This window comes from Neomonachus schauinslandi, chromosome 4 (genome assembly GCF_002201575.2).
Source record: "Neomonachus schauinslandi chromosome 4, ASM220157v2, whole genome shotgun sequence".
Taxonomy (NCBI): domain Eukaryota; kingdom Metazoa; phylum Chordata; class Mammalia; order Carnivora; family Phocidae; genus Neomonachus; species Neomonachus schauinslandi.
In genome coordinates, this window is record NC_058406.1 from 41,462,960 (window position 1) to 41,482,191 (window position 19,232).

At 47.4% G+C, this 19,232-nt stretch overlaps 1 protein-coding gene across 6 annotated transcripts; it reads right to left on the reverse strand.

Annotated features, from left to right (window-relative positions):
* Positions 1 to 668: 668 nt before the first annotated feature.
* ECHDC2 (enoyl-CoA hydratase domain containing 2) lies at positions 669 to 19,216 on the reverse strand. Of its 6 annotated transcripts, none has more exons than XM_021683909.1 (10): positions 18,885 to 19,216; positions 13,586 to 13,653; positions 13,413 to 13,500; positions 11,334 to 11,420; positions 10,702 to 10,791; positions 9,305 to 9,364; positions 8,903 to 9,090; positions 3,810 to 3,860; positions 2,184 to 2,231; positions 669 to 1,315 (listed from the first exon to the last, which is right to left on the reverse strand). In XM_021683909.1, the coding sequence occupies exons 1-10, from the start codon at positions 19,015 to 19,017 to the stop codon at positions 1,238 to 1,240; spliced, it is 891 nt and encodes a 296-aa protein (XP_021539584.1). In that variant the 5' UTR covers positions 19,018 to 19,216; the 3' UTR covers positions 669 to 1,237. The 6 variants fall into 6 exon arrangements, with proteins under 6 accessions (XP_021539584.1, XP_021539583.1, XP_021539582.1 ...); XM_021683908.1 differs by having other exon boundaries at positions 9,305 to 9,361; positions 10,702 to 10,794; XM_021683907.1 differs by having other exon boundaries at positions 10,702 to 10,794.
* Positions 19,217 to 19,232: the final 16 nt, after the last annotated feature.

The following is a 19,232-nucleotide window of genomic DNA, read 5'->3' on the forward strand; positions in this document are numbered from 1 at the left end:
TAAGTTGTATTCTCCTCATTTCACAGATGAGAAAAAGGACGTTCAGTAAGGTTGTTACTTTCCGGAGTAGTTAGAGCAAATGCATAGTTCCAGCTAATATGGTTGGTTCTGGTTTTATGGCCTGGACTTTTCTCTTACTCTTCCTTCCAGGAAAAGAGCACCCAGCCTTGGGCACACTTGTATTTAGCAGCATATCAACAATGGGGGGTAGGGAGTGTATATCTGTGCCCTTGGCTTAGTGTCTCTAGGTCAGACTTAGGCCCCAGAAGCTCAGATGAATTAAAGAATGGCCATAAGGCCGCAGCATAAGATGCAGCCTTCTCTACCTTGGTCCAGGAGGAGGGCTAGCTAGTGTGCATATGTGTTTATCAAGCCCCATCATTTCTAAGTGTGTCGTCCTCTTGCTCACCTTCACTCTTGCTGTTCCCCCTCAGCCCCCCTCTCCTTGTCACAAATGTCTGTTGAACCTTCGGGCTTTACTCCAGTGTTACCTGCCCATTTCCTTTGTTCTCTCCCTCAGACTTAATGCTCCCTTCTCAGTGCTCCTGAGGGCTATATACTGCAGCCATCGAAGATTGCCTGCCACCCTATAGAGTTCACAAAAAGTTTTCTCAGTGATAATTTCATTTGGTTCTATTAAAAACACTGTACATTAATCAATCATAACTCAGGTTTATTGAACATGAGGCATAGGCTTTTTTTTTAATCTTCACAGCAGTTTCATTTTGCAGATGAGGAAGCTGAGGCACACAATGAATGGCAGAGAGCTGGGATCTGCAGTCTGATTCCTGATGCCTGTTTAGCCACTACCAGGGTTTCTGTATTATCTCTGTTGTACAGAGGAAGAAACTGGAGGGTTCTTACAACATTTGCCATCTCTGGTGAGCACCCGATAACTGAGAGGCAGAGGTCAGGCCTGAGAGCCAATAATACGAAGTCCCAGAGTGGTCTGTTTTAATCCTTAGTTTACCGTTTGAGTAGGGAGAGACAATACTCTCCAAAGACAACTTGACCCCAGGGATTATCTAGCCAGGATGAGGGATTAGGAATGTAGCTGTAGGTGACATCGGCAGTACCTTGGTGTCAAACACCGTTCCAGTGGTTTTATATCTGTCCTTGTCCTTGTGAGGAGACTGAAGCCCAGAGAGGTGAAATGATGAACAGTCACCCTGCTAATTTTCCTTCTGGATCCTGCCCTGGAAGGCAGGCGTCTCCCATGCTTATAGTTAAATGGGAGTCACTTGCCAACAAATCTGGGGGGCCGCTTCTCCCTGAAGGCTGCCATGCCCTCTAGGCGGTCCTGAGTGGGGATGTTCTGAAACAAGACAGAGTATTAATTTTGGGGGGAGCTGCAGGGCCAGAGGCCAATAAAGACTTGCTCAAACTTGTCTACCCCCTGACAAGGTCAGAGTCCACATCTTTCCATTGTCTCTTGACTCTGGTAATGGGCCAGGCAGAGGTATGGGCCTCAGTGGCTCCTTGGTCTCTTGGGGAAGGCAGGCCACATCTCTAGCATCCGTGGCCTATCACATTAGCCTCTTGCACACTGCTTACATGCCCCAGAGAGATGATAGTCTGCAGCAGTCTGATACGCGGCTGCTTAGTAGAGAAAAACAGTTAAGTTTTGCAGTAAGAAATCTGGCTTTGAGTCTGGTGTGTAGTTAGTTCACACCAGGTTCTGCAGGTTCCAGGACTCCTTGTTTAAGAGTATTGTGGATATTTGTTAACCTCTAGAGATTAGTATTTTTGACTCACCCAGGAGTCCAGGGCTAAATAAGTCAGCCCCAGGTCACCCCTCTGTCCCCCCCTCACCCCCATTGGACACACAGCCTGCAGGCTATAACCAAGGCCGTGACATCCCAACTCCAGCCCGGCCTCTACAGCAGCCGCCGGTACAGAGAGTAGAAGTGGTGCTTTGACAGGCACCTACCTGTGTGCTCCGTGATTCTGGGTGCACCGAGTGTGGCAGGCTGTACCACAATTAGATGGCTGAGGCCGCAGTCCCAGAGAGAAGCAGGTGGGTTCCCTAGGACTGCCCCGGGCTAATTCTAAGAGGGAGTGGTCCAGAGTCTAACTCTTCAGGTTAGGAGGAACCTACTAGATGGGTCACGTATGGCACAAGGCTCCCCACTTTGGCCTGGCCTCTGCTTGGAAGTGTGCGCGGACTGGCAGCAGTCACGTACCTGGGCGTAGCATATTCCTTCAATGGCCATCCCTGATGAGATGTCCACCTGTGAGAAAGAAGTGGGGCCCTGATCAGCCTGACCTTAGCCACCTCCGTCTGCACTGGTTGCAGCGCACCCTACTGCCTACACCCCCATTCCCTACTGTTCACGGATTCGTCTGGTATTCTGGTATACTGGATTCGCAGTATTACTGAGGCTTACTGTATGCTAGTCCATGTGGACAGAGGTGATTATGATAAGGCATTTCCCACCTGAAGAGGGAACACCGTTTGTAACAGTGATAAAACAATGTTGGGACAAAGGGGTGGGGGGGCTTTGAAAACAGCGGGGAGGACGGCACTCAGCCTGGAGAGCTGAGGAGGAGGGTAAGTGAGCTGTGTTTGCACAGCCGGTGGCCGCCTCTCCATGCCTCCTGTCCCTCCTGGTGAGGGAACTTCACAGGCGTTCTGTTGCCCTGAGGAATAACGTCCTAGGCTTCTATGGCCGGGCCTCTGGCAACTTTCCAGCCTCTGCTGCCGAGTGCTTACTGCTACTACCACTTATAAGCACTGTTCTAAGAGAAGTACCTTGTGTGTATGAACTCATCTACTTTTACAGCAAGGGTTATTATCCCTACTATACAGCTGAGAAATCAGGCATAGAAAGTCAAGGTCACAACAGTATATGGAAAAGCAGGTCTTTGAACCCAGGCAGGCTAGCACCAGAGCCTTTGCCCCTAACTTCTGTGCTATGTGGTTTCACTCATTCCTCACTTCCATTCAGTCAAGTTGCTTATTTATACACCTCTGTGCTTTTGCTCATACCATTCTTTTTCTCAAACCCTAATCCTTCCCAAGGCCTAAATCTACAAAACATCTCTAACCCAACACTACCCAGTAGTAGCCACTAGCCACATCGATATCATAGCTCTCACCCCTCCAGGGTATCTTCTTGATACACCCCCCTTTTTAAGTAACCTCTGCACCCAATGTAGGGTTTGAACCCACGACTCCAAGATTAAGAGTTGCATGCCCTACTGACCAAGCCAGCCAGGCACCCCTGCTTGGTATCCTTAACCTTGTATTAGTGTATTAGTGATTCTGTGTTCATCTGTCCTCTCTCCCCACCTTGGTGACAGTGACCATATTTAACTGATCTGTGTGTCCCAGTTCTCAGCTCAGGTCTAGATTCAGTGTGTAACGAGTGAATTGATGAGTAAGTTGTGTAAGGATGGATTAGTTAGCATCCAAGACACCACCCTGAGCTCTATCCTTGAGGTCACCTTTACCACCAGCACAAACCCAAGAACATGGCCTGGGAGCCACACGGAGCTTCGTTCTTATTACTCACTTGCTGTATGATCCTAGACAAGTCGTTTACCCTTTCTGGACCTCAATTACCTTCTCTCTAACAGAGAGAGATGAAGATAAAATGTAATTCAGAATGTCATCTGGCCGAACTTTACATTTCATGGGTGGGTAAACTCAGGCACAAAGAGAGAGGTCAGACTCAGTGTCTGTTAGAAGAGTCCCATTTCTGAGTTCTTTCCAGCTGTGCCTTCAGCTTGCGTTGACGTGAAAGCACTGCCTCCCAGCCACCCCACTGACGTTAGTGGACCCAAGTCCTGACCCAGAGCCTGCTCACCTCCATTCCTCTATCAATGGCTACTTTGCCCAGCCGCACAGCAATGGGTGCCTAGGGAAAATAAAAAAGAAAAGGCTTGGTTGAGGGGATTAGTGCCGATAGTTGGCGGGGGACGGGGGTTTGGAATAAAGAGAGGGACAGAGCTTCATGGTGGGGGAAGAGTCATGGATAGGTAGATCGGTCTGGGTCAAGTTCCAGCTATTCTACTGACTGTTACATTTTGTTAGTGTTAGTACCTACTACTTCTTGGTTGATAGTCTCTCTCTCTTTTTTTTTTTTTTTAATGTTCAGTTAGCCACCATATTGACATTCTTACCTATAATGAAGGAAGCCTGACTGATCCCTGATCCTCCCAATTCTGACTATCTGAGGTTCTTGTCATTTAATCCATCCCACCAATGTGTATAACATGCTACCATTTACAAAGTGTTTTCCTACCCACAGACTTGTCTAATGGTGCTACCCACCCTTCAAGGATGGTGCCATCTTTAATTGAGGCTCAGGGAGGTGAAGCACTTTGCCATGTTTGTCCAAAGAGTGGTGACACTTGGATTGGTTCCCAGTCACCTTTCCCACTGTTGCTGTGTTCCCCTACCCCTCTCATCTTGGCAGATACAAGCCTCCACTGCAAGAAGGTTTCATCCCAGCAGAGTAAACAAAAGGTCAAGATTAGGAACTTGGGCTTTGTGGAGTCTGACCGGCCTGGGTTGAGATCCCAAGGGGCCATTTTACACAGCCACTTGGAAGCAAGTGCATCAAAGTGGCCACCTTTGCTTCGCTGATCTTGCTTCTAATTAACTTGTGCCACTACAGGGCCTGGCACTCCATGCCCAGCTTCACCTCCTGGCAAAGACTGCATTTACTTCCTCTGTTGCTTGTATTGTATTATTTGAGGTTTCTGTAAGTACAGCTTTCTCAGAAAAAAAGATTTTTAAGTCTGTTAACATAGAAGCCATAAATGAAAAAGCTAGCTACATAAACATGAATGACCTCCTGTAGGGAAAAATGCCATGAATAAAAGATAAAAGTAAAAAACTGAGAAGATATATTTGTGATACTTTTTTTTTTTTTTTTAAAGATTTATTTGACAGAGACAGCGAGAGAGGGAACACAAGCAGGGGGAGTTGGAGAGGGAGAAGCAGGCTTCCCGCTGAGCAGGGAGCCCGACGCGGGGCTCGATCCCAGGACTCTGAGATCATGACCTGAGCTGAAGGCAGACGCTTAACGACTGAGCCACCCAGGCGCCCCATCTTCTTTTTTTTTTTAAATTCTATTTATTTATTTGACAGAGAGAGACATAGCAAGAGAGGGAACACAAGCAGGGGCAGTGGGAGAGGGAGAAGCAGGCTTCCCGCTGAGCAGGGAGCCTGAGGCGGGGCTGGGTCCCAGGACCCTGGGATCATGACCCGAGCCAAAGGCAGATGTTCAACAATGACTGAGCCACCCAGGCGCCCCTGTGATACTTCTGACCAGCAAATGTCCTTGATTTACAAAGATCTGGCATAATTTTATAACAAATATTCACAAGGGTAGTTCACAGAAAAGGGGTTATAAACATAAGGATTTTTCAGTTTTACTCTTAAAGAAATGTAGCTCAAAACCATGAGGTGTCCCCTTTCACCTAAGAATAGGTAAATCGTAAAATGCTGATAATGCCCACTATTGCTGAGATTCAGGAAATAGGTATTTGCATACATTATTAATGGAGTAAATTGGTACAGTGCTTCTGAAGGCAACTTGGCAAGAACTGGCAAATGTTATTAGATGGATGTATGTACCCTGATGTTGTAATTCTATGTAGGAATCTACCTTACAGATGTACTTCTAGAAGTACATGAAGATGTTTAGTTATACACTCCAGCTATTCTGCAGTAGCAAAAAGCAACATGTTCATTATTAGAGTACTGGTTAAGTAATGATGGCACATCTGTACTATGAATGAAAAGGTGTGCAGTTATTTAAAAGAATGAGGTTGGTAAGTATGTGCTGAAATGGGAAATTCTCCAAAATATTGAGTGAAAAAAATCGAGGTGCATACTAAGTATGTATATTGTTATCTCGTTTGTGTAAAAGATGTTGGCATGCATGACATGCCTTTGGGAAGAGTCAGAATGGAGAACTTCACTTTTTGTTTTATACTTTTCCATACTGTTTGACTTCTTTACTATGTATATTGAATACTATGTGTATTTTAATTTCATGTTTTTCAAATGTCTCTTAGAACTGGATTAGCCTCTAAAGGTGTGTTCCTTGTCCCCCAAACCATCTTAAAAGGAATTCAGAGTTGTTTAATATGTGAGTATATGTGCATAATATATATTCTTATATATACAATGAAAATTTCTGGAAGAGTGTGTAAGTTGACAGTGGTCGTCTCAAAAAAAAATAAATTAAAAAAAAACAAAACAGTGGTCATCTCTGGGGAGAGGGATTGGGGGATTGAGAGCTGTTTTGGTGACCACCTATCCTGGTTTGCCAGGGACTGAGAGTTATCAGGATGTGGGCCTTCCGCTTTTAACTGGGACAGCCTTGGGAAGACAAGGTCACCTGGGTCACCCTACTTTTTTTTTTTTTTTTTAAGATTTTATTTATTTGAGAGAGTGAGCACAAGTGGGGGTGGAGGGAGCAGAGGGAGAAGCAGACTCCCCACTAAGCAGGGACCCCCCTGATGTGGGACTCAATCCCAGGACCCTGGGATCATGACCTGAGCTGAAGGCAGATGCTTAACTGAGCCACCCAGGCACCCGACCCTATTTTTGATTTTTACTTTATGCCCTATATTCTTCTGTTTTATTTGTTTTGCTTGTTATGAATATGCATTATTGTTTAGGTAACTACCTAATAAACTGATTTCTCACCGAAGAAAAGTAAAAACTATATAGATATGGTATGTGTGTATGTGTTGAAAATATAATATTTTTTTCCTGAGTGTATGGATATATATATATATATATACCATTTGGCTCCCTAGTCTTGGTGGTTTATCCACTAGAGAATAGCCCACTACCACACCATCCCCAACACTCACCCCATCCAGGAACCCTCTCATTCTTGGCACCCAATAACTCTGCTAGGAATTAAAGATTGGGATTAGTGAATGTACAACTAATTTTTGGTAAGCTGGTGTCTTGGTATACAAAGCTAGTTTTAAGTACTGAAATACTAGTAATTAGTAGAATAGCATTGCTTCAGTATGTTAAAAAATCTGAAATCTGACTCCTCTTGCATTCAGTTCATGCAAAAAGACAAACCCCACAGTCCACAAGTCTTGCTTGCTATAGCCGCCGCCCCCCTTCCGTGCCCCCCTGTGGAAGTGCAGTCAGCCACGCGCTACCTTGAGTCACTCAAGAGTTTTGTGTTGGTTCAGAGACTTTTTGCTCAAGTGTAACAGAAACCTGGCAGCTTTAAGATGGTCTAGGTAACAGCATCAGATTCCATTTGTATGTGATAAAGAAAAAAGAAAAGACAAATGCTTTCTTTTAGACCGAACTTACTATTAATTTTTTAAAGTTATAATCTTTACCCTCAAAGAAGACCTCAAAGTTAGAAGAAGAAGGATTATTTAAATTTAAGGGAGACAGATTTTTTCTGAAATAAAATTTTTGTGATTAATTAAAATACTTTCATCTGTTAATATTAAAATATATGGTTAACAGTTTTATAAACTTTTATCTTTGTTTTGTAACATGTTTAATTTTTTGTGTTGGAAATGCATTTGATATTTAGTTTGAGTTTAATAATATTCTGCACTCTTTATTTTTTTTAAAAGGGTACTATACATCAGTGGTTTTTTGTTTTTTTTTTTTTAAGATTCTACTCATTTATTAGAGCACAAGCAAGGGGAGCAGCAGAGGGAGAGGGAGAAGCAGGCTCACCAAGCAGGGAGCCCGATACAGGGCTTGATCCCAGGACCCTGGGACCATGACCTGAGCTGAAGGCAGACGCCCCCCTGCACTCTTTAGAATGCCAGTTTTTATATTGTATTTTGTATTATGCAAAATAAAAGCCCAAATACCAGTATTGTCTTTTTTTCTGGTATTGCATTCACTTTTTTGTGACCTTGATTGAGCAAGTCACTTAATGTTTCTGGGTCTGTTATATCACAGATACAACAGGGATAATCAACAGCTGGACTCTACTAGTAATTCAGAGTCTTTTAAAGTACATAGGATTGTGTCTGATGGATAGGAAGACTGTTAAAGTACATAGGATTGTGTCTGATGGATAGGAAGTGCTCCATATTGGCTAAGTCAGTATTTACTATAAATTATAAAACCTAGCTCCATTTCAAGCTGCTTTCATATGGAAACTTGGGACATTCCTCTTGGTCCTCTTAGAGTAGTGAGAAGCCAGCAGTGAGAGGCTCCCAGGTCCTTGGAGACCCCATCAGCCAGATCCTGTCCTGGTACACGTAGGCTGAGTCCTAACACATGTCTTACATGATGTATTTCAGGAATTTCTCCACCCTGCAGTGTGGCTGAAAAGATAAGCTGGTTGTTCTTTATCTGCTTTAGAATTTTGCTTTTTTAGTTTTGGGGACATTTTATTGCAGTACTGTCCAATGTAGTAGGCACTAGCCACATGTCGCCGTTAGCATCTGAAATGGGGAAGTTTAACTGAGAAACTAATTTTTTTTTTATTTTTAAGTAATCTGTACACCAGTGTGGGACTTGATCTCAACCCTAAGATCAGGAATCGTGTGTTCTACTGATTGAGCCAGGCAAGTGCTCAGAGAAACTAAATTTTTAATTCAATTTAAATATAAGTCTGGGGGGCGCCTGGGTGGCTCAGTCGTTAAGCGTCTGCCTTTGGCTCAGGTCACGGTCCCAGGGTCCTGGGATCAAGCCCCGCATCGGGCTCCCTGCTCAGCGGGAAGCCTGCTTCTCCCTCTCCCACTCCCCCTGCTTGTGTTCCCTCTCTCGCTGTGTCTCTGTCAAATAAATAAATAAACTCTTTAAAAAAATAAAAGATAAGTCTGGATAAGTGGATCTAGTGTGGCCCCATGGGACATACCCCCTGGCCTCCCCACAGTTGCACCCCCCTCCCTCCCCCATGGCACAGGCCCTCCCTCCTGTGCTGGACTGCAACCACACCTGGGGCAGGATCTCCTGGGCCAGTTCCCGTGCCCGATGGTAGGCGGCGTTGCCCTCCTCATTCTGGGAAACAGCGTGGTTCACCAGCCCCAGGGCTTGGGCCTGTGCACCACTCAGTCTTCGGCCTGTGAAGATGAGCTCCTTTGCCAGGGCCACCCCCAGGCATCGAGGCAGTCTCTGAGTCCCTCCTGCCGGGATGGAGCAGGGTTAGTAAATCCACATGGGAAGTGGGAGCCCAGAGAAGCCCAGTTTGGGAGTCAACCAAGACTTCTCAAAGGAGCAGATTCTGAGTTAGGATGGAAGGGCAGAGCCCAGAGCATAAGGCAAAAGAGGAAAGCAGGGAAGTAACCTGGAGAGAGTGGGATTAAGTAAGAGAAGGATGGGTGCAGTGGGTACAGTTACCTGCTCCGGGGAGGAGCCCTCGGGTTGTCTCGATCAGCCCCATGACAGCTGAGGAAGCTGCTTAAACAGAACAGAGTGAAGCACCCACACTATCCTGCAGGGCCAGTCCCCAGAGGGAAGAGACATCTGCCTCTAGGCTCTGCTCAGCCCTCCAGCCAACCACTTCATGGGCCATAACAGACCTCTCCAGACTCTGCCTTGGGAAGAGCCCTAGCACAGAAGTCCGGAAGCTCAGGCCCTCATCCTACTTCCCAGGAGTGAAGGTATGCATCCAGGCCAATCTCACCCTGAGCCTCATTCACAGGTGGAAAAAATAGGATTACCTTAGAGAGCTGCTAAGGATCAAATGAGGTAATGGTGCTTGTAACAAGGAAGGGATTCTTGGAAGTTGCCCAGTGCCTGTTTGTGGGGTAATGGATTCTCTGTCTCACTTGACCCTTACCTCAGGCTCCTGCTCCTACCAGTTATTCCCTCAGCTTTTCACCAGCCTGTGTTTCCCTGAGTTCCAGTCCACATCTCCTTCCGAGTTCTGTGTCCTCTAAGGAGCTCTCCTGGAGCGTCCCACCCCACAGGCTTCTCCTGAATCCCCTCACAGGCCATCTGAACCATACAGTGTGGCCGCAGGGAATGGCCATTACTTCTGCCTATAAGGGGTTTTATATTCTCTCCGCTATCTACCAAAACCCTGCAAGTTAGTTGCCCTAAACATGGGCCCCTGAGAAGCAAGTTGGAGCATAACAAGCTACCTCTATGCCTGGAGGTACATATTTCTAAATGTTCTACCTGGAGTGGCAGGAGAAAGCAGCGAGGGGAAGAGAAGAGAATGGCACCAGATAGCCCTCGGACTTTTTCTAACTGCCTCCTAGAAGGGCGATCAATTATCTTCATCCCCTCCCTCCACTCTTCAAAGCTCAACCGCTCTGAACAAGTAATGCAAACCTTGGCTGGTGCCAGAGTGAACCAGAGGGCAATGTTCCTGCCCAGGCATGTTTGTGAGTAGCTGGACTGGTGACAGACTGCCCCTGTGACTGTCTTTGTGCAAAACATGACACAGAATTGGCTTGCATAGAACTGGAAAGTTGAACAATTAATCTTTGTCCTCAGTCTCCCCTCTCTGTTCTCTTTTTGTCCTCTAGCCAGTTGCTCTGGGGTTGGTAGAAGCATTCTTGAGATGAGGGAGGCTGGTTCTGGGAGGTGACAGGTGCTACAGCGGTCAGTGGCTGGGCCAGGAGGGGAACCAGCTTACACCCAAACTCTGGATCTCCCATATTGCCTTTCTCTAGTTTTGCTGCTGTTTGGAAAGCCCAGAGTAGTGGCTAACTTTGCAGAGTCCCCAGACTTACTCTGTTTTACTTACACTTGCCTCCTCACCCTATCCCACCTCTCCTGCCCAGTACCTGCCACTCGGAGGTCACAGGCCAGGGCGAGTTCCAGGCCTCCGCCCAAGGCAAACCCATCCATAGCTGCAATAGTGGGCGCAGGGAAGGCTGCTGTGGAGATGAAGAAGGGCTCAGCCTGAGAGGCCCTGGCAGGACCAGGACAGGGACTCAAGGCTGGGGAGGGGCTATGGCCTCACTGGTCCCAGGTTTGGAACATTACCTGGTACCTCAGCCAGGTTATCTTAGAAGTAGGTTTTCCTATTGGGGAAAGTTGGGGAATCAGCTGGGATACTAGAGTGGGGAGATGGGCTACATGATCCCCGCTCAGGCCCACTTTCCTGTTGGCCTCCCTGGGACCAGCCTTTCTGTTCCGTGTCAAGCCCCATACTCAGTGGGCTGGGAACATAGAACTGAGTAGACATGGGGAAGGCAGACCTATAAACAGGCAATGATGACCCAGGGTGATCAGTGCTCTGATAAAGCTTCGAGATAAAGCTTCCTGGTGGTCTTAAAGGATGACTAAAAAGTTCAGGTGGCCAAGGAGGGAAATTCCAGGCAAAAGGAACAATAATTGTCAAAGCCTGAAAGCATGCTTGGTGAAATTTGACTCCTATGGAATGCCTTCCTCCAACCCACTCCAAGAACCTCACCAATCTCATTCATCAGGCCTCGGAGCCGCTGGACAAAGATCCCCACTTCTGCCTCACTCATCTGCTCCCGCTCCTTCAGGTCTGCACCTGCAGATGGTGAGGGGTTGGTGACAGCCTTTGTGACATGACCCATTACTGAATCCCAGGCCGTTGAAGGATCCAGCCAAGAAACTTGAGGAGAAGCAGCCAGAGAGAAAGGTGAAACATCAGGAAGGAAAAGGGGGGTTGTGTGTCAAAAAAGGACAGGTGCAACAACAACAAAAAGATAAGTTGGACATCAGAATTAAAAACTTTTGTGTATCAAGGGACACTATCAAAAGAGTGAAAAGACAACCCACAGAATGGAAGAAAATACTAGCAAATCACATATCTGATAAGGTAGTAATAATCTAGGATACATAAAGAACTCCTTGAACTCAACAACAAAAACCACAAAGGACAAGGGACTTGAATAGACATTTCTGCAAAGAAGATGCATACAGATGGTCAATAAGCACAAGAATCGATGTTCAACATCATTAGTCATTAGGGAAATGCAAGTCAAATCCACAATGAGAAACCAGCTTCACACCATTTAGGATGGTTATTATAAACAACAACAACAACAGAGGCAGAAAACAAGTGTTGGCATGGGTGTGGAGGACCCTGATGCATTGCTGGTGGGAACGGGAAATGATGCAGCTGCTATGGAAAACACTCAGGTGGGTCCTGAAAAAGTTATACGTAGAATTACTATATGATCCAGCAATTCCACTCCTGAAACAATTAAAAGCAAAGACTCAGAGACTTGCCTGCCGTGATTCATAGCAGCATTATTCACAATAGCCAAAAGGTGTAAACAACCCAGTGCCCATCAACATAGATAAACAAGGGGCACCTGGGTGGCTCAGTTGGTTAAGCGTCTGCCTTTGGCTCAGGTCATGATCCCAGGGTGCTGGGATCGAGTCCCGCATCGGGCTCCCTGCTTGGCGGGGAGTCTGCTTCTCCCTCTGACCCTCCCCCCTCTCATGTGCTCTCTCTCATTCTCTCTCTCTCAAATAAATAAATAAAATCTTTTAAAAAAAATGGTTAAAATGTAAACTCTGTGTACTGTATAGATTTACCACAATTTTAAATGTATAAAATAATATTTAAAATGTATTATTTCTTTCCAGTTTTATTGAGAAATGGCTGACATTGATTATTTTTTAACAGGAGGGGTCAGTGTGGTCCAAGGAGGCTGAGCAGTCAGGTAAGATGAGAACTGAGAAGCAAGGGCAGGACACAGTGGCATGGAGGTGGGCAAGGACCTTGGTGAGAGTAGTGTCATCTAAGGCCAGATGGCAGGGGGCTGGAGGTAGGAGTAGGGGGTGAATATATTCTCTTCAAGTCTGAGATTAGGAAGTCAGAGCTGAGAGCCCTTGCAAGTCTTTGATTAGTTCCAACCCCTCAATGACAGATGGAGAAACTGAGGCCCAGAGAGGAATAGGGGCGATCCCAGGATTCCAGAGCAAGTCAGGGACAGACCCAGACCTCCTACAGCGCCCCATGGCCTCTTCCCACCTCCCCATTGACCACTGCTGTCCCTTCCCCAGTCACCCAGAGTGGGTTCTTAGCCCAGCATATCTCTCACTCACTTGCTTCTTGTTGTGGGGATGGGACGTTTCTTGTCTTTGAGACAGAAGTTCATGGTGCTTGTCCTCTTGTGAGGACCAAATTGTCCAGGGGCGGTGGAGAGCTATGGTGACAGGGACTGAGATCTTGTGGGTGGGCAAAGGGGCACAGAGTCCCATCTTGGCCACAGACCTTGTGAATGTCACTGGACTCAGTTTCCTCATTTCCTCAATGAAGGGTCAGAACAGAGCATGGTGCAGCAGAAAGAATAAGGATTTGGGGGTCAGAGGTGCCAAGTTAAAATTCTATTCTACCTCTTACTAGCTGTGTAACACTAGGCAAGGAATTTTATGTCTGAGTATTTGAGTTCACATCTGTAAAATGGGAATAGTAAGTCCTATGCTACAGCTGACCTAAGCCCCCAACCCCCTGTAGGCTGAGGGTATCTTGCTGAGCCCCGGGGTAGGGGCAGGGGAGGAAACCCACCTGCACAGAACACACCCTTCACTCCACTTCTGAATAGCAGAACACGCACTTGCTGGTCCTCCCGTAGCTGGGCCAGAGCTTCCAGCAGCTGCAGAGGAGACCTTGTCAGAAACCTCCCAGTCCAGCCCCGGCCCAGCACCCCCGCACCCACCCTGAGGTCTGCCCTTTCTCACCTCGCTGACCAAGATGTTCCCCAGGGCATTGCGGGCACTCGGTCTATTCATCAGAATCTCAGTGATTCCTGCAGGTGACAGGGCAGCCTTGGGTGCCAGTAGGCCTGCAGCCTGGGTTCTGGGCAACCTCTACCCTTAATGAGCACTGTGACTTCAGGCAAGTCACATACACCCAGGCTTCAGTTTCCCTGACTATAAAATGGAGAGAATAACCCCTTGTTCTTTCTGCCTCACAGAACTGGAAGAGCTTGTAAACTCCATGGATCGGTCTTTCTCCTGTACCCTTGGAGAGCAAATGCTCTATTAACCCAGGGTCTGTCCTGTTGCTCCCTCTTCCTCACCCATGAAATTTACTCAGTCTCCTTAACCAATTCAACCTCTTAAATAGATCTCAGATCTTTTGGCTAATATCCCTCTCTGCAGCCAGTAACCTGGTGTGGGCTCTCTTCTACTACATGAATCACCCAACTGGCCCTCTTGCCTTCAGTCTTGCTCCTCCTCCCCACTCCACATTCATTCCCTCATTTGGGTCAGAATCCTCTTTCTAACCCAAATCCAGCCATGTCCCTCCCTTTCTCTTTTCACCAAAATTAAGTCAAATTCCTTAATACCACCCAAAAGATGCCCCCCTTCCCCAATCTGGCCGTTGCTTCCCACTCTAGCCTCAACTCACCCCCACAATCTGGGCCAGTTGTAGGGAAGAGAGACCGGCTCTGGGCAAGGGCTCAAATACTCTTACACCTTCTTGGCTGTTTTCCCGCCCGTGTTTACCAATCCTTTAGCTTTCAAAGGCCTCTTATTATTTTATCCCAGGGTTCTTAGCCTTGTCTGTGGAACAAGCAGTATTTATTAAGATGGCATTCTCAGTGTGAGTTGATTTTTGACACAGGGAAGGGACAATGAAAGTTTCAGGGCTCTCAAGGGACAGAGTTTCCAGCCAGGAGTTAGAGAACTGTGGTTCAGGAGAGAAAACCAAAACATTCAGACTAGGTGGGCTCCTTAGCCTCCCTAGAAACCTTCAAAAAGTTCTTTGAGCCCAGCAGGCCTGGAGGTCCCACAGAAAGATGTGCCCAAGGTCTTCTCCAGCTCTAGTGCTCCTGGAAAGAAAATGCTGCAACTTTGGGGAAGGGAAACTCTGGTAGATACAGAAAAACCATGTCAGAGTGTAGAGGTCCAAGGTCTTTGTGGCAGAGAGACCCTAGACTGGGCCCAATCTTCATATCCTCAATAATCTTCCCTGGAGTGTGGGCAGGAGAATTGCTGCTAACCAACAGAATGCAGCTAAGATCATAAAATGTCACTTCCAAGATTGGGGTTCAGTTATATGGCAGAAGTGATGAGGTGTTAGTTCCATGATTAGGTTACAATGTATGTATGACTCTGTCTTGCTAGGGTACACTAGACAAACTAGTGGGCCTACAGAGAGGGTCATGTGGCAAGGAACTAGAGGTAGCCCCCAGGAGCTGAGAATGGCCCCCAGGCCAAGAGGAAGAAAACAGGGCTTCAGTCCTACAACCATAAGAGGTGAATTCTATCAACGGGAGAAGCTTGGAAGCAGATCTCTCCTCAGTCAAGCCTATGATGAGACCACAGCCCTGGCCAACTCCTGGATTGCAGCTCAGTAAAACCCTGAAGCAGAGAATCCGGCTAAATTGTGCTTGGACTTCTCACCTACGGAAGCTATAAGATAATAAATGTATATTATTTTAAGCAATAAAGTTTGTAGTAATTTGTTATGTGGCAATAGAAAACTAGTTATCACGGTCATGACGTTCTGAGATTGATAGAAACTTTCCTCTCTCCTCTTCACTTTCCTGGTCTATCTCCTTTCTTTCTGGCTGTCTCCCATATTTCATCTCTATCTGTTCTCTCCATCTTTATCTCCTCCCTGCAGAATACAAATAGGGGACTTGGCTCAAGTCACAGCTTAGCCATTGGCTTTGGGCAAGTTGCTTTACTCTTCTGGCCTTCAATTTCCTGATCCATAAATAGAAATAATAAAAAGGCCATTATGAGGATTTAAAGAAATAATGCCTTGGGACACCTGGCTGGCTCAGTCGGTAGAGCATGGGACTCTTACTTAATCTTGAGGTTGTAAGTTCAGACCCCACACTGGGTGTACAGGGTACTTAAAAATAAAATCTCAAAAAAAAAAAAAAAAGGAAAAAATATAATGCCCATAAGTGCTTAGCCAGAGTTTGTGGGTACAGTGAGCAGGAAAAAGGCATAGATGCTAGGGAAAATTCCAGGATTCAATAAAAGGAAAGAACTTCAAGCTGGGTGCTGTGAGGAGCCAGACAGGGCATCTTTGGCTTTCATTCAATTTGTACTACTCCATGTCAGGTCCTGGAGAAGTAAGAGAGGACTCAGCCATGGTCCTTAAGCTTTTAGTTGAGTCCTGATTCTGAGAACATTGCCCTTACGGGACCTCTGCAGTGGGGATAGGTCTGTACCACACCCCATCTCCATTCTTACCAAACCCACCATGCCACTGGCTAATAATTTCCTTAGCAGCTGACCTCGGGTCACTTACGTTTGGATGGCCTAGATCACAGGCTAGGTAATGTAGGTGGGAGTTGTAGGGGCCAAGGGCAGGCTGCTTTGGGTCACTTTGGCATGAAGATTATTTGAGTTAAGCAATCAAACCCAGCAGATTCAGAAAAAGCTCTTTACCTCCCCCACAACTGCCTAAAAAGAATTTAGATAGAGGATCTGATCCAGGAAGAGAGCTATCACCATAGATAACTACATTACTATGAACTAGGTATGGTAGACTGCGAGGAACCTAGCAAGACCTGTTTTTTTTGTTTGTTTGTTTTTTAAGATTATTTGCTTGAGGGGCACCTGGGTGGCCCAGTCAGTTAAGCGTCTGGCTTCGGCTCAGGTCATGGTCCCGGGGTCCTGGGATTCAGCTGGAGTCGGGCTCCCTGCTCAGTGGGGAGTCCGCTTCTCCCTCTCCCTCTTCTGCTTCTTCCACTCATGCTCGCTCTCTCGCTCTCTCTCTCAAATAAATCTTTTAAAAAAAGATCTTAGAAATAAAAAGATAAAAAGATAAATATTTTTTAAAAAGATTTATTTATTTGAGAGGGAGAGCTCGGGAGAGCAACCAGGCGGGGAGGGGCAGAGGGAGAGGGAGAGAGTCTTAAGCAGACTCCTTGCTGAGTGCTGAGCCTGAGCTGAAACCAAGACTCAGAAGTTTAACCCCTTAACCGACTGTGCCACCCAGGCACTCCATTGCCTGTTTGATCAAAGTCCTCTATGTCCCATTGTTTCTGGGTGGCCCAGCGAACATTTGTTTACCAAACATTTACTCCTTTTATCTTCCTGTGAATTGCATTCCCTCCCTCTGAAGTCCCAGACCCCTATCCTCTTCTCCTTAGTTTAGAGTGACATATATATATCTCATTTTGCCTGTTTTTGGAATTTCCATTCTGTGTGAATTCCCTGTACATTCAAAATTAAATTTGATTTTCTCCTGTGTGAATTTTCATGTCAGTTTAGTCCAGCTAGAAAGACCTTGAAGGGGACAGAAAATTCTTGCTCCCCAGAAGAGTCAATAGAGAGCTTTTTCTGTATCTTAATAAACTTCTCTCTGGGGGCACCTGGGTGGCTCAGTCGTTAAGCATCTGCCTTCTGCTCAGGGGTCCTGGGATTGAGCCCCACATCGGGCTTCCTGCTTGTGGGAAGCCTGCTTCTCCCTCTCCCGCTCCCCAGCTTGTGTTCCGTCTGTCGCTGTCTCTCTCTGTCAAATAAATAAATAAAATCTTAAAAAAAAAATAAACTTCTCTCTTGTCAAAACAAACAAAAACAAAACAAAAAAAACCTTAGACTCAAGCAGGGAAAAAAGGAAGAAATAAATAGAAAATGTATAGTAGGACACCATCTATGTACATTAGAACTATGTAAATTAAAGCACAAACTCTGTTACATCAAATTTAGGGAGAGGGGTTGGGACTGGGGAGAAAGTAAAGCCAAGAAAATGGCTTTGCCCTGATGGTAACAGGCAGCGGACTGAGGCGTGTGAGTAACGCCACTGAATGCACTTTGGTCTCCTCTCACCCCTCAAAAACAACACAACAGGGGCGCCTGGGTGGCTCAGTTGGTTAAGCGACTGCCTTCGGCTCAGGTCATGATCCTGGAGTCCCGGGATCGAGTCCCACATCGGGCTCCCTGCTCGGCGGGGAGCCTGCTTCTCCCTCTGACCCTCCCCCATCTCGTGCTCTCTCTCTCTGTCTCATTCTCTCTCTCAAATAAATAAATAAAATCTTAAAAAAAAAAAACACAACAGGTGCAATCGGAAAATGTTCTCTGCCCGTTGATGAGGGAGCAGAAGGCAAGCTGAGGGCAAAGCACAAGCTAACACGCGGCAACCTCCCCCCCCAACCCCCGCCGGCCCAGGTGGAATGTGTGTGACATTCCTCAGGGACTCCTGGCTGCCCCAGCACAAAGGAAAGGGAAAAAAACAAATGGTTAACTGATAGGGATCACAGTCCCGCAGGACTTGAGTCTCCAGCAGTTTGCAACTGTCTTAATGATTTCTAAAAAAAAAAAAAAAGCAACCTCCAGAAACCTATAGATTCCTGGAGCCCTAACATTACCCACCCCTCCATAGGACAGAAAATCTTACATAATCAGTCACTCCTCACAACCCCAGGGCGCTGTCTGCCCGCGGGTCCTGTCCCTGCGCTTTAATAAAACCACTTTTTGCACCGAATTCGCATCCAGAATTCTTTCTTGGCCATAGGCTCCAAGCCACGTCACCAGTGACCAGCGGGAACTTTCTCTCTTTGACGCAAAAAGGCACAAAAGTCGGCCAGCGTGGGCAGGGCCAGAGCGCAGGGAGCCGTGCGCAGCTGACGCCCCAACCTCTGCTCTCCTCTCCCCCTACTCGGCCCTGCCTGGCTGGCGGGATTGGCTCCGCCGCCTGCCCCGCTGGAACCGAGCCAGGACTCTAGGCCGGGACGGACAACTGGCCTTTTAAAGTTACTGGGGTGGAAGCGGTGGGTCGCTGGTGCCTCGTCCTATGCCTGCGCGAGTTCCCCTCCCCTCCTTCACAGCCCCAGGCCACCGAATGGGGGACTGAAGGGACTTAGGTTGACGTAGAGTTCCACCGCACTTAGGGGTCGGGGCGGCTGGTAAGGTGGTCACCCTCCTCCCCGGCCTTACGAAAGGTTTGGGGAGCCTTGACTGGGAAACCGCAGCCGGGGATCAAATCCTCAAACGCCGCGAGCGGCCCGCCTTCCCCTTACTGGTCCGTCTTCCCGCGCCTCCTGGGCGCTCCCCGGGACAGCGCACTTACCTTGGTCGCGGCCGGTCAGGGCGCGCACTTGGATCTCGGGGTCGCCGGTAGCTCCGTGGGAGGCGCAGCTGCGCGTGCGAAGGGGCCTCCAGGGGCGTGGAAGGCGCAGGGCGCTAGTCAGGGCGCGCAGCATCTGGGCGCAGGCTGGGAAGGTGCCAAGAGCCCCTCCACTGCTCGGTCCGCTGCCGGGGAAAGCTCGCAGCTGGGCCGCAGGTTTTCGCAACTGCTCCACCTCCTGGCGCAGAGCCCACAGCGGTTCTCTACGCCTCTTGCCTTTTGGAGACTTGGAGCCCTGGCTAGGCGAAGCCCACCCAGCTCCGCTGAGCGACGGGGGGCAAGGATGTCAAC

Coding starts and splice junctions, on each gene's coding strand:
- ECHDC2 (XM_021683907.1), bottom strand. CDS start 19,017: ATGCTGCGCGCCCTGACTAGCGCCCTGCGCCTTCCACGCCCCTGGAGG. Junction 10,795..11,333: donor AGGCCTGATGAATGAGATTG/GTGAGGTTCTTG, acceptor TCATCTCCACAG/CAGCCTTCCCTGCGCCCACT. Junction 9,365..10,701: donor CTGTGACCTCCGAGTGGCAG/GTACTGGGCAGG, acceptor GTTCTGTTTAAG/CAGCTTCCTCAGCTGTCATG.